The sequence below is a fragment of the Prinia subflava genome, chromosome 12 (assembly GCF_021018805.1).
Source record: "Prinia subflava isolate CZ2003 ecotype Zambia chromosome 12, Cam_Psub_1.2, whole genome shotgun sequence".
NCBI lineage: Eukaryota > Metazoa > Chordata > Aves > Passeriformes > Cisticolidae > Prinia > Prinia subflava.
Window position 1 is genome coordinate 10,378,055 of NC_086258.1, and position 13,832 is coordinate 10,391,886.

At 65.1% G+C, this 13,832-nt stretch overlaps 1 protein-coding gene across 1 annotated transcript; it reads left to right on the top strand.

Moving 5' to 3' along the window:
* Window positions 1-194: 194 nt before the first annotated feature.
* On the top strand, window positions 195-7,630 carry OLFML2A (olfactomedin like 2A). The gene is made up of 8 exons (XM_063409045.1): window positions 195-682; window positions 4,310-4,573; window positions 4,693-4,800; window positions 4,901-5,086; window positions 5,305-5,566; window positions 5,676-5,909; window positions 6,052-6,237; window positions 6,470-7,630. Exons 1-8 carry the CDS (start codon window positions 617-619, stop codon window positions 7,069-7,071), a joined length of 1,908 nt encoding a protein of 635 aa, XP_063265115.1. The 5' UTR covers window positions 195-616; the 3' UTR covers window positions 7,072-7,630.
* Window positions 7,631-13,832: the final 6,202 nt, after the last annotated feature.

Here is a 13,832-nt window from a genome sequence, read left to right on the forward strand (position 1 = left end):
GGGGCACCACGGGAGCCGTAGTCCGAGCGCCGCCCGCGGGGAGCGCGGCCCGGCCCCCACGGCCGCGCCCCCGGCCCGCCCCGAGCCCCCCGGCCCGCCCCGCCCCGCGGGCTGCGCGCCCCGGCCCGCCCCGGCTCCCCCGGGCCGGTGCACCGGGAGCGGCGCGGCGCCAGGGGGCACCCGCCGGCCGAGCCCCGAGCGCTGCCCGCGGCACCGCCACAGGGGAACCGGGCACCGCCAGAGGGGCGAGACCGGGCACGGGGCACAGCCCGGGAAAGCCGCACAGCCCCGGCGAGGCTCCGGCCGGGCTCGCCCGGGGACACCGCCTCCTCCTCGGAGGGGATCGGGCAGCCCGGGCAGGGACGGGCAGCCCCGGCACGGGGCACCGGGCAGCCCCGGTTCAGCGGGAGCCCCGGCGGGCACGGCAGCTCCACCCGGGGGGAACGCGCCGCCCCCGCGCCGCGGCGCCGCTGCTGGGGCCGGTGCCGCCGCCGGGACGGGGCGGGGCGGGACGGGACGGACGGGCGGACGGGACGGGCGGCTCCTCCCCGCCGCCGGGACGGGCCGGGCCGGGCGGAGCGGGCGCTCGGTGCGGGCGGTCACCGCCGCTCTCGCCATGCGGGCGCTGCTGCTCCCCGCGCTCCTGCTCCCGGCGCTGGCCGCGGTGCGCGGCGCCGCCACGGTAAGGACGGCCCGGACCGGCACCGGCACCGACCGGGGTCGGGACCGGGATCGGGATCGCGGCCGGGAGCGATCACGGCGGTGGTCGGGGGCGGGCAGGGGCAGCCCGGTTCCTGCGGGACCGGCCCGGTGTCCCCGGCCGTCGCTGCTCTCTGTGCCCGGGCGGAGCGGCGGGGGCGCGGCCCCGCACGGGCAGCGGGCGGGGGTCCCGGGAAGGGCCGCGTTCGGGTCCCGGTGCTCCCGTCGCGGCGGGGGCTCGGCGCTGGGAATGACCCGGGCGGTGGGCGCGTTCGAGAGGCTGGAGGGTGCCCGAGCCCCGGCGCTGCGGTGATGGGCGCTGCAATGAGCGACTCCGTGCCAGAGAGAACAGCCCAGACAAGCCTCCCCCGCGGGGATGGGGAGTGGGAGCGGGACCGGCAGCGGGGGGAGCCAGCCTCCCCCGTGCGTCCAGGAGCCCTCGGGTCCAGCTGGAAGATTTCTACCACGGGGTCAGTGGCCGTAGCGGGGCCGGAGCAGGGACACCGGGACCCAGCCCAGAGGAATGGTGGTGGGAGCAGCTACTGCTAGGATCACCAAATGTTAAAAAGGCAGGATTTTCCAAGGCATTTGGTGGAAAACGACGCTAACACAGCTGTTCTCGGCAGCACTTAGGTTGGAACAGATATCCAAAGCCTGGAATGCCCTGTTGCTCGGGTTCCTGGCAGGGTGCCAGGGCTGATGCTGGCAGGACTCAGCGATCCACGAGGTGCAGTCGCCTCCTCCATCCCTCCCTCCCCGCAGGTGCTGCCTGCTGTGCTCAGGTGTTTTCTCCATTCTTGCCATTGGATGAGGTCCCATCGGTGGGCATGCGTGTGCCACACGAGCGCTTGGCACGGCTGTGTCCCCGTGACCAACACGGGACACCCAAGCAGCGCCAGCGCCCGGGGCCTGGTCGCCGTCAGCCACGGCCCAGCCCTGCCAGCACGGTTCTGCCTCAGCTGCAGGACGTGTTTGACACCTTGTGCCAAGCCTGGGAGGAGGAGGAAGAGGACGGTGACATGGTTTCCCTCCCGTGACGGGGACATGCCTCCCAGCAGCTGTGCCAGAGGCGTGTGGTGCAGCAGCTTATCAACACAGCGTGTTTTCCTCCGAGACGAGTCCTCTGGCAGCAGCCAAAGGACAGCTCAAAAGCTGGCCAAGGGTCATTGTCAAAGGTCCCGCTTTCTCCAAATAATGTCACAAACTCTGTGCTCACATGGATGCTCTTGCAAGAAGTCCCGGAAACTGGGAAAATTACCCAGCTCATAAAACTTGCAGTGAGGAAACCCTCAGCAAAGTGCAGGGACACTCTCCCACGCCAGCCATGGGTGTGCAGCCCCCGTGGAGCTGGGACCCACTCGGGAGGAGAGGCAGCAGCCACCTGCCCGCTCCCTGGGCTGGGGTCTGCAGCAAGTGGGGGCATCCAGGGGAAGAACCACCAGAGCTCCTGCAGGGTGGCATCAGCCCCCCACGCAGGTTTCCTGGGCACTCACAGATTCCCGTCTGGAGAAAGCAGAGCAGCCTGGGCTGCCTTCTGCACCCACGTCCCCAAGCACCTGTGTGCTGCTGGGGAGAGGCTCTGTGCGTGCACTGGTGTGGGCTGTGCCCTGGGTACAGCCGGGCACAGCTCACAGAGGGCACCCAGGCCATGTACCGCCGTGGGCGACCCTCACAGAGTCTCCCCACGTGGGAGCCTGTTTTTTAATACTTCCTTGCTTGTGGGCTTTTCTGTATAAATAGAGCGTGCAGTTCCTGTTTAGGGAAGCTGGCAAACGGCAGAGCGAGGTTTAGTGTTACAGCCCCCCGTGAAGGTGGGCGGCCGCCCGGCCACGGAGCGCCCGCGGCGCCTTTGCCCACGCGGGATGGGCCTGGCCGGAGCCGGGCGGGTCTGGGGGAAGGGGCTGGCCCCTCACGCCGTGGGAGAGGCTCTGTGCTCCTCTGCACTGTCCCGGGTCACTGCTGCTCCGGGGTGTTCGCTGCCCTGGGCACCCGCCTGCTCAGCCCAGCCCCGGCGGGACACGCGGGCCAGGGCCGAGGGAGGGGATGCACAGCCCACGGTCCCCTCCTCCCTCAGGAACGAGCCTCCAGCACAGGCAGCAGCGGCCCTGCCCTGCAGAAGGTGCTGGGAGCAGGCGGGCTCGCAGCGTGTGCCGGGGCCGGGCTGTGCTGCAGCTGTGGCACCGGTGACAGCGGCTGGTGCTCTGGGTGCTGGCAGGAGCGGGGACCCCAGGAACTCCAGTGGGGCTCCGTGGGGCACCCCAGGGTCTGCTGTGGGATCCCCACAGGGATGTGTGCGCCAGGACCTCCAGCACACGGGTGGACACTGCTGGGTGGACACTGCTGGTGGCCAGGACAGCTCCGGCTGCCGCTGGGTGTGTGGAGGGCGGCCGGCAGCCCCTGCCGGGCTGTGAATGTCCTGCCTGTTTGCACAAGGGCCGGCGTGGCCATGGGGGAGGGCAGGGGCCCGGGGACGTGCGAGCCTGGCGAGGTGGTGTTTGGGGAGGGGGTCCCTGCCCTGCTCCCTGCTGAGAGCTTGATTAGATTCTGCTCAATTTACAGCCCTTTGGCTTCCTGGTGTTTTCCTTCAGCCGGCAGGACCTGGTTTCCCTTTGAACGAAAGAGGGTTTTTTGAAATGCAAAATGTGTGAAGTTTTGCAGCCCTTCAGAAGGGGGAGGAAGCCCCTGGCCCGTTTGCGCTGTGGGGAGCTGGGGGTCCGTGCCCGGCTCAGGGAATGGCACTGCCCTGGAAGGGGATCCCTGCGTGGCCATGGGTGCTGCCTGCAGGCAGGACATGGACCCCGCGTCCTCTGCCCTTTCCCACGCTGCTCTGTGCTCCGGGGAGGACCAGGAGCCAGAGCTCAGCTTGTTTCCCAGCTCTGCCACCGTTCTGTTTCCCAAGATGAGTCAGAGTCCCTGTGGGCAGAGCCCTGTCCCTGCGGGGTCACCGCTCTGCCTCTCCCTGCTCTCCCACCCTCTCGGGTGCACGTGGGACACCCAGAGTGGCCTGGCCACGCTCCTGCCAGCCCGGGGCTCCCCGTGGGGGCACAGCGGGTGGGTGAGAGGGGCTCAGCTCCCCCGTTCCTGAGCACAGCGGGAGAAATGAGCTAAGCTGGCTGAAAAGGACCCTGGGCTGTGCAGCGTGAGTCAGGGCCGTGCGTGGAAACAAGGGAGTCCTTGAGCCTGTGCCTCGGGCCATCGCGGCAGACTGAGGGGCCGAGCTCACCCCGAGGGGGCTGCATGTCACCACGAACAACGAACCCTGTGTGGGCTTGGAGCCGTGCTGTGGGGCACAGAGGCACTGCTGGGTCTTCTTGTCACCTTCTGCTCACTGAGGTCCTGCTGGAGGCTGGGAAACAGCCACAGAAATGAGACTGAAGTACCTGGGCCACGAACCACTGGTGGCTGCAGGGATGAGCAGCTCCCTGGGGTTCGCTGTCAGCCTGGGTGCAGAGCAGTGGGACGGGGCAGTCTGGGCAGGCAATGCCTCACACTCTATGGGCACAGTCACGAGCCCCAGGGGCAGCGCAGCAGTGAGGGAGCTGGCTGCTGGGGTTGGCGAGGCCCTGTGGGGCACCCGGGTGGGACAGCAGGCTCACCGCGTGTCCCGCAGGCTCTGGGGGACATGGACCAGGTCCGGATGACCTCGGAGGGCTCCGACTGCCGCTGCAAGTGCATCCTGCGGCCGCTGAGCAAGGACGCCTGCAGCCGCGTCAGGAACGGCAGCGCGCGCGTGGAGGATTTCTACACCGTGGAGACGGTGAGCTCGGGGGCCGACTGCCGCTGCTCCTGCACCGCGCCGCCCTCCTCGCTCAACCCCTGTGAGAACGAGTGGAAGATGGAGAAGCTGAAGAAACAGGCCCCTGAGCTCTTCAAGGTACCTGTGCTGTGGTGGGACGGGGGGCCAGACCCCCTCCCCACGCTGCCAGCCGTGCCCCTGCCCCTGCCCCGTGCCCCAGCCCTTACCCCAGCCCCATCCCTGCGTCTCCCCTGCAGCTGCAGTCCATGGTGGACCTGCTCGAGGGAACGCTGTACAGCATGGACCTGATGAAGGTGCACTCCTACATCAACAAGGTGGTGGCACAGATGAACACGCTGGAGGAGGTGAGCGAGCTCCAGCAGCACCAGCCCTGCACTGCCCCACTGGGCAGCTCAGGAGTGTGCAGAGCTCCCTGAGGGGGCTCCAGCCTCTCCTCTCCCGCAGACCATCAAGACCAACCTGAGCAGAGAGAATGACTTCATGAAGGAGAGCGTGCAGCACCTCACCGACCAGATGAAACGCTACGAGAACTACTCTGACATCATGATCAGCATCAAGAAGGAGATCTCCAACCTGGGCTACCAGCTGCTGCAGAAGGATGCGGCTGCCATCCCCGAGAGCAAGGCACAGGTACCCCAAGGCACAGGTACCCCAAGGCACAGGTACCCCCGGGCCCAGCCCCTTGCAGGCACAGTGGGGGCTGCCAGGCAGGGCCAGGCTCCCCAGATCTGTGGTGGGCGCATTGGGATGACCCCTGGGCTGTGCCTGTGCCCACGGCCTGGCACAGCAGTGGAAGGGAAGAGGAGGGCGTGGGAGGGAAGGGGGTCTGAGCAGGCTGTGCCCCCCAGGACACCACAGGTGGCCGGGAGAAGGAGGCAGGACGGTACCCCAGCACCCGCAAGGCACTGGGGGACAGGGCAGGCCCCCGAGCGCCCAAGGAGAAGCCGCTGAAGCCCGAAAAGCCCAAAAAGGAGAACACCAAGGCCAGGGCAGGGTTACAGCCCACGGCCAAGCCCAAGCCCCTGGCGCAGCAGCAGACTGTGGTCCGAGGCATCACGTACTACAAGGTCGGGCAGGCGGCAGCGCCGGAGGGCCCGGGCAGCAGCCGCGGTGAGTCGGGAGGCCGGGCAGGGATGGGGGCTGGGGGGACACCTCCCCCCGAGGTGGAGGGCCAGGGTTGCCCCTGCAAACACACTAACCCCCACTTGTCCCCCCACAGAGGGCCCCGCCAGAGGGGCAGTTGTGTCAGAGCAGCAGGAGGACAGGGGGCTGGGGCCCCCCTCAGCTGAGGGCACCCCAGCCCAGGCTGTTGCACAGACAGAGACCACCGTGCCCATCACCACGGCTGCGCCCAGCACCGCCCCGGGCCCCCGCAGCACCGCCCGCAGCCCCCCCGGGCCTGCCCCTGGGCACGGGGCTGACAGCGCCGGGGACCCCGAAACACCAAACAGAGGTGGGTGAGCGGGGGCACCCAGCCCTGTGTGCCCGGTGCCCTGGCCAAGCTAAGCCAGCAGTTAATCTGCCACGGGGAAGGAGGAGCAGTCAGCTGCCTGGGGCAGGGATAAGCCTTCCTCTTCCTCCCCCTCGGTACCCAGTAAAGGAGGTGGAGTGCGAGGGCACTGTTGAGTCCGTGGAGCCCCCCACGGAGCACCACAGCTACGGGCGCAATGAGGGGGCCTGGATGAAGGACCCGGCAGCCAAGGATGACCGCATCTACGTCACCAACTACTACTATGGGAACAGCCTGGTGGAGTTCAGGAGCCTCGACAGCTTCAAGCAGGGTGAGGGGCAAGTGGCCGAGTGGGCAGAGGGGCCCTGGCCGCTCCTAGGTGGGTGTCCAGTGCTGTGTGACACCAGCTGTGCTGAGCCCTAGGGGGGTGGGCAGCTGAGGGGAGCTGGGGAGCATCCAGAGGGCAGCAAGGGAGTCCCCTGCTGCTGCCAGCATGCTCTGGCCATCGTGCATGGGACCCCAGTGCTGTGGAGGGTCCCAACACCTCTCCCACCCACTCACAGGCCGCTGGAGCAACCTCTATAAGCTGCCCTACAACTGGATTGGCACCGGGCACGTGGTGTACAGAGGGGCCTTCTACTACAACCGTGCCTTCACCAAGAACATCATCAAGTACGACCTGAAGGAGCGGTACGTGGCGGGCTGGGCGCAGCTCCACGACGTGGTGTACGAGGACACGACGCCCTGGAAGTGGAGGGGCCACTCGGACATCGACTTCGCCGTGGACGAGAGCGGGCTTTGGGTCATCTACCCCTCAGTGGACTACGACTACTCACAGCAGGAGGTGATCGTCCTCAGCCGCCTTGACCCCGTGGACCTCTCGGTGCGCAAGGAAACCACCTGGAAGACGGGGCTGAAGCGCAACACGTACGGGAACTGCTTCATCATCTGTGGCATCCTCTACGCTGTGGACACCTACAGCCAAAAGGAGGGGCAGATCTCCTACGCCTTCGACACGCACACAGACACAGAGGCAGAGCTCCGACTGCCCTTCCTCAACCACTACTCCTTCACCACGCAGGTCGACTACAACCCCAAGGAGAAGGTGCTCTATGCGTGGGACAACGGCCATCAGATGACCTACGGGCTCCGCTTCGTGGTCTGAGTGCCCGGGCGGGTCCCTCTGCACTCCTGCACCCCCCCTGCGCCCTGCCTGCCTGGGGCACCCTGACGCAGCCTGGCCCTGGCACCCCACCTCCAGCCAGGGCTGTGGCAAGAGCCCGGCTTCCACCCCAAAACCTTCCCCATCTGCTATGGCCACCACCTGCACCGTGCCCACTGTACTGCAGGGCAGGGAGAGCACGTTGGAGCAGTCCCCAGCAGACACCCCTGTGACAATGTGGCACCTGGGGCCGTGGCAGCTCGGCCAGCATCGCCTTCCCAGGGACACAGAGAGGAGCCCGTGCCCACATCCCTCTGCCACCGCTGGCACCGCCGCCCTGCACCAGCGCACTGAGCACCTCCTGCCCCGCCCCAGCCCAGCCACACTCCCCACACAGCCCCTGGGACCATGTGTGCCATCACTGCCAGCCGTGCCAGTGCTGGGACGGCCCCAGGCCCTGGCCTGTGCCGAGCCCCATGGGCCCCCTCAGCACCAGGCGCCAGGAACAGGTGCCAGTCACTATTTTAGGAAATGTGGTTAAGATGCCTTTGCTTTTGCTGATCCTGAGTTTGTTATTTAAATGCATTCACTGGAACCGTGCAAGTCCCCTTCGGCAGCAGGCGTGGAGCAGCCTGCCTGGGGTGTCCTGCTTGCACACCCCCCTGCACACCCCCCTGCACACCCCCCTGCACACCCCCCTGCACACCTGCCCTCACACCTGCCCTCACACCTGCCCTCTCACCTGCCCTCTCACCTGCCCTCTCACCTGCCCACACCCAGCACTGGACAGGGCAGCCCTCGGGCCTCTCACTCTCCGTGTGAGGCAGAGCGAGGGCCTGCGAGCGCTTGGCTTGGTTTTGGTCATTTTAGACATGAACAGTATTAAAACGTAACAGATGTGAGAGCGGGCTGTGTGTGTTGTCATTTGTCCTGAGGCTGGGCAGGGAGAAGTGGGCAGGGCGGGTGCTGACCATCCCCATCCTTCACTGTCCCCATCCGTTGCCATCCTCACCCACTGCCCCGATGGCCAGGAGTGCCCAGGGGTTGCTGTCACAGCTCTTGCACACCTCGCAGGCACATCTGCCCACACCCGGCCCCGGTCTGGCACCCCACGTTCCCCCAGCAGCATCAGCACGGTGCCAGGGCAGTGCAGAGGCAGGAGGGTCCCGGCGCAGCCCGGGACAGCAGCCCCTGCCGGGAAAAGCTTTGGCCCTGCGCAGCCCGAGCGCCGCCGGGCGAGGCGCGGTGCCGGAGCGCGGAGCAGCTGAGCGTGGGCACGGGGAGCAGCTGCCCTGGCGCTGCTGCAGCGCTTGGCAGGCGCGGGGGCCGGGATGAGAGCGGCCCCTCCGCTCCCGGCCGTGTGCGCGGGCAGCGGCCCCGCGGCCCCGCCGGGCCCCGCACGCACCGGGGCTGCGCCGCCGCGGGCGCCCCGTGCTGCGGAGCTGGCTCCGGCCGAGCCCTGCGTGCGGAAAGGTTTCCCGCTGCGAAGACATGAAGCAGGGCAGCCTGGCACCCCCTCTCCTGGCCCCACGCTGCTCCCCGCTCCTCCTCTGGCTCACGGCAGCACCGGCTGCCGCTGCCCTGCCCTGCCCCGAGCCCCGCGCTGGCCGTGCACTGCACCCCTCGCTTGGCCGCGGGTCCTCGCCATCAGAAAGGAGCCGGCCGACTTTTCCCCCTGACTGGGTCCCTGCCAGGCTTTTATCTAGCGATCCCCAGCAAATCCCTGTACAAACAATACGGATTTCTGACATTTTTTCGTGGTAAAGTAAACTCCCAGCACATCTCTAATTCCAGGGCTTTGTTGTTCTTCCGCAGGGGCTGCCGTGGCTCGGCGCTGTGCTGGGCTGGGCTACGGGCACCCCTCTGCTCCCTTCGGTCAGAAAACATGGGAAGGGAGGAATGAAACCCACACGGTCAGAGTACTGCGTTGTGTTGAGTATCTGGGCTGTGGTGGGGAGTTTCAGCCCCAGCAGCCCTTTGTGAGCTGGTCCTTGTTCTAGCACAAGCCCCCGATGGCTGCTCCTGCTCTCTGGTCCCACGTTGTGCCCCTGGTCCCAGTCCCAGCTGCAGGACAAGCCAGGCTGGGGAGGACAGGAGTCCCCGAGCAGGACACAGTGGGGACACGTGGGTGGGGGCAGGATGGGCTCCCGCTGCGACGGGCGCTGCTGACTTCCAGACATTCCTCCTGTGCGTGGCCGGCACCACCTCGGCTCATAACGTGATTAAAAGATTAAAATCTCTCAGTTCAGCAGCAAGTGGCAAATGAAGCTTGAGACAGGGATGCTGGGGGGCTGCAGTGCTTGAAGCCCCCGTGACAGTGATGTGGTGCCTGGGGAAGGGCAGCTGAGGCCATCTGGGCAGGTGGCTCTGGTGCCACAGCCCCTGCTCCCAAAATCTCCCCCAGTCCTCAGTGCAGCTGGGCAGTGAGCCCTGATCCCCCCCACCTCCTTCTCAGTTACTGGCCGGGCTGGTTTGTTTGTGGTGGTTTTGCCTCCTTGCTGGCCCCGCTGCCCAGGCTGGTGTCCTGCTCTCCCCATGGGGCCAGCCCAGTGCTGAGCTGTCTCAGGGCTGAGGTGAGCTGGGGGTGGCCAGTCTTTGGGTGGGCAGGATGTACACTGGGCAGGTGACATCCTGGCCAGAGCCTGCCCATGGTTGCAGTCTGTTGGCACCCACTGAGGGTGCACCAAAACTTCTGTCCTTGTGCCACCCCAGGAGCTGCCTGGATCCCCAGCAGCTCAGCTGGGCACAGCCAGGCTCCAGGACCAGGAGCTTGGCAGAGGGCTCTGCTTGGGACGTGGTGTCCAGCCGTGCCAGTAGCCACCAGGTCATCCCTGGGGAGCAGAAGGCTCAGTGCCAGCACCACAGCCCTCATGCTGGGCCCCCACCTGTTTGCCGCCCATGCTGGGACATGCTTGGCGGGAAACGTGGGTGCCACCAGGGTCTCTGGTCAGTCTCCAGGAGCCGCAGGGCGGTGCAGGGACGTGGTGTGATGTGGGGACACAGGTGCCAAGGCTGACAGCCCCGAGCAGCTGTGGGGAAGGGCTGGGCAGTGGGTGGTGGCCAGAGGGAAGGGAGGGGAGCCCCGGGCCTTGGCGGTGCCGCCGCTGACTCACTCATCCGTGGAAACAGAAATCTTTCCCAGGCTTACACCACCAGCGCCGCAGCACCCCGGCCTCGCCATGGCGGGGTTGGCAGGGTTGGCAGAGTTGGCAGGGTGCACCTGAACCCCTTCCCTGGCAGCACTCCTGGCACAGCACGGCACGGCAGGGAGCAGAGAGCTCTCATGGCCGGGCTCTGCTCAGCCTGGTGCAGGGGCTTTCTCCATCTCCCATGGGGTGCACAGCCAGGCTGGCTGGCAGCCAGGGGCCCCAGCACACAGCAGCCCCAGCCCTGGGAGCCCCAGGGCCACCTTTGCCCGGGAGCCCCAGGACGGCGGGGGCAGAGCCCTGTGTCCGGACACTGCCCGCATTCATGGAGCAGCAGGACCGGGACAGCGTGGGGGCAGGTCCTCCCCCAGACCGGCCAACAAAACGGGCATTCAGGGCGGGTGCGGGCGGCCGCCCCAGGCAGACCTCGGCCGTCGGCGAGGCCAGCGGGACGAGGCATTTTCCTGCCAGGCCTCACAGCGTGGGGCTTGTGGTCACCAGATGCACCAGACACGCTGCTCGCACGCAGAGCCAGCTCTTCCAGCGTGCCTGTGCTGGGCCTGGCACAGCCAAGGGCACTGGGATGTGCCTGGGTGGCTGCTCCCAAGCTCCCTGCCCCACAAAGTACTTGGCATGTCCCTCTATGTCCCACTGCCCACACGTCCCACTGTGTGCAGAAACCAGGGGCAGCCCTGTGGTACCGCTCAGGGCAGCAGCCAAGGACTGTCCTGAAGGAGGAAGGTCACAGGAGCAATACCAGGACCCTTAGGAGACCTGGGCACTGTGTCCATCACAGCAAACACCAGCCAAGGGACGTGGGTCCTAGGCCTTCCTCAGCAATATTTGGTTTACAGTTGGACTCAATCTTGAGGATCTTTCCATCCTAAATGACTCTGATTATACAACTCACATCTGCCTCTGCCGCCTCTGCAGCCCCTCCTCCCCCAGCCCCCAGGCCCGCCCCAGATGCAGACTCGGGTGCAGGAGTGGGTGCTGCCAGCTCCCACAGACACCATCCGCTCCGGGCCGGTCCTGCTGTGCTGGGCAGAAACATCTGGTCCTGTTGGATGTGTTCCAGGGCACAGGGCCAGGGCTCCCTGCGCGGCAGCACCAGCCCTGGGCCGTGCCCTGCAGCCAGCCAGCAGCTGCTCCTCCGTCCTCATCCCCACCCGGGAAATTATTTATTTGTTCAAGAACGTCTTTTCCCAGGAAACCTCTCCAGTGCTGAGGGACATCTTCAGTTACAAGGAGCAAATAAACAGTTTGAGCCTGCGAGGTCCTGACGCTCTGCAAACACCGGTGCTGTGCGGGGTCAGTGCTGCAGCATGGCGGGGTCCCCGCAGCCAGGCAGCACCAAGCCAGAGGGGGACAGGGCCACACAGCCTGCAGGGACACAGGGGACATGCTGTGTGGTCCCCACAGAGGCAGCTCAACACTGGGATGCTCTGGGAGTGTGTGGCCCTTCGCTTGGGGTTCCTGCCACTGGCCTCCCTCCCCCTGGGGAGCAGCAAGGCTGGAGGGGTTCACTCAGCCCTGACAGCAGTGGGACCTGGGGCAGCATGGGCACCCTCTGGGGCTGGCTGGTAAAGTGGGAACCAGCACAGACCACCAGAGACCCCAGCCAGGACAGGCTCTGCCTTGTTCTCACAGCAGGAACAACAGTGTTCTCCACCGGTGCCCTGAAGGAAGCTCATCACTTCACGTGTCCTCTCAATCAGTCTGTTGTTCTGGTCACTTAAAGGGCTGCTTGTCTGCAGGATGTCTCCTGTAACTGGACAGGGCAGTTCTGATGGAAGGGCCGGACTGGTTGGTTTTGTCACACAGCTACGGGTGGATGGAGTAATTCAGCCCCAGATTTAGTGCAGTGCCAAAAACATGCTCAGCTCCTCAAATGGCTGCTGAGGGCTGTGCACAAAGCAAACCCTGAGCTGTTCTCCAGTACTGCCTCCCATTTCAGCATGGGGATGGCTCCTGGATGTTCAGTGCCTGCTGAGTTGGTGTTTTTCCCCATTTTTGTGTTTCCCACCCTCTTGTTACTGATTGACACGCCAGGGATCTGTACTGACTGGATCCTTGAGACAGCAGATCCTTTCTCAGCAGTGCAGCTGCTCCTGTGGCTGGGGTGGAAGGTGACACCCGAAGCACACCCTGACACTGCCACCAGTCTCTGCAGTGCAGGGTTCACGCTGTGTTTGCTGTGCTGTCAGGGATGCTGGCAGAGCCGCCAGGCTCCCCTCAGCCACGCTGCAGGAGCAGCACAGGGCACACACCTCTCCAAAGAGAAGCCCAAAGGCAGCCTGGCACGATGTGGCAGCAGCCACCTGCCCCGGCCTGCCCTTTCCCAGCACAGGGGATCAACCCCTCTCCTGTCTCCCGGCATCAGGCTCCTGGGACAGTGTGCGCACCTGGGATGCTCGCAGGGGCTGCTCCTGCTCCTGCTGCTGGGGGCGCTGCGTGTGCTGGGCAAACAGCTCAGGCTCCCCCTGGAGCAGCTTTGCCGGCCTCGGCAGGACACTCAGACACGGAGCCACGGCCCTCCGCAGCCTGCCTGCCCTCCTGGGAACGCGGGCGCCGGCCAAGGAGCCGGTTCCCACACGCCGCGGGCTGTCCCGGGCACGCTCTGGCAGCCGGGCCCCGCGCCGTGCCAGCCCCGCGCCGTGCCAGCCCCGCTCCTCTCGCTGCCAGACACGTCCCGCCTGCCCCGGGCGCCAAACAAAGCCACGGGTGACACCACAGCGCTGCCACCCCTCCCAACGCCACCATGTAGGGGAAATTCCCTGCACCGCACTTGATCAGGCCTCTCTGGATAAAACTAGCTTGAGGCTTAAAAATGCTTAATTGAGGGAGCAGAATTAAGATCTTTTTCCTAACCAGAATCTGGATCCAATCTAGGAACTCCCTAATGGACAGGGAATTTTTTATGTTCGAATGCATTGGCTGCACTAACACAAACCATGAGTGCTGCAGCCCTCACGCTCCAGCAGCACTGTGGAACTCTTCCTCACAATCAGGACCAAAAAAGGCTTTTGGAGTTGCAACTCCATCTGAGTCCCAAAGAACTCCATGGGGGACAAACCATTTAACCCGTGCTGTGCTTTGCAGGTAGGAAGAAGTGTGGAACTGTGGGGCCACGGATGCTCTGGGAGTTCAGGGTGCCACTGGTGCCACTCTTGGAGCTCAGACCTTTCTCACACCTTGAGCTCAGGTGCCCTCAGCAGCACCCACACCCACACAGAAAACACCTGGTCTGAAACTCTCACCCCTCAGGGGGTTCTCAGGAGCTGTGAGCTGCCCAGAGATCTGAACCAAGTGCTGAGGAGTTTCCATGAAGACTCATAAATAATTAATTAAATTAATTAATTATCAGCTAATTAATTTATTTCTATTAACACTTAAACACTGGCACAAGATAAAACCTTAAACTGTGACAGTGATAAATATCAACTGACTACCACCATTTGTGAAAAGCCTCCCTTTTACATCAATCTCAGGTTAAATACTTCTTCCATGTTTGATTGAACCAGCCTCACAGATCTGTACCCATTCACTGCCTGCTCCTCAGAGGAAAATTAACTGCCAGGTCTGTATTTTCATTAGCAGTCACAGCTCAAACACCTT

Excerpts from the sequence above, each read along its gene's own strand:
- OLFML2A (XM_063409045.1), top strand. The coding sequence starts at position 617 with ATGCGGGCGCTGCTGCTCCCCGCGCTCCTGCTCCCGGCGCTGGCCGCG. Across the intron at positions 4,574-4,692 it reads AGGCCCCTGAGCTCTTCAAG|CTGCAGTCCATGGTGGACCT; the intron begins GTACCTGTGCTG and ends TCTCCCCTGCAG. Across the intron at positions 6,238-6,469 it reads CCTCGACAGCTTCAAGCAGG|GCCGCTGGAGCAACCTCTAT; the intron begins GTGAGGGGCAAG and ends ACCCACTCACAG.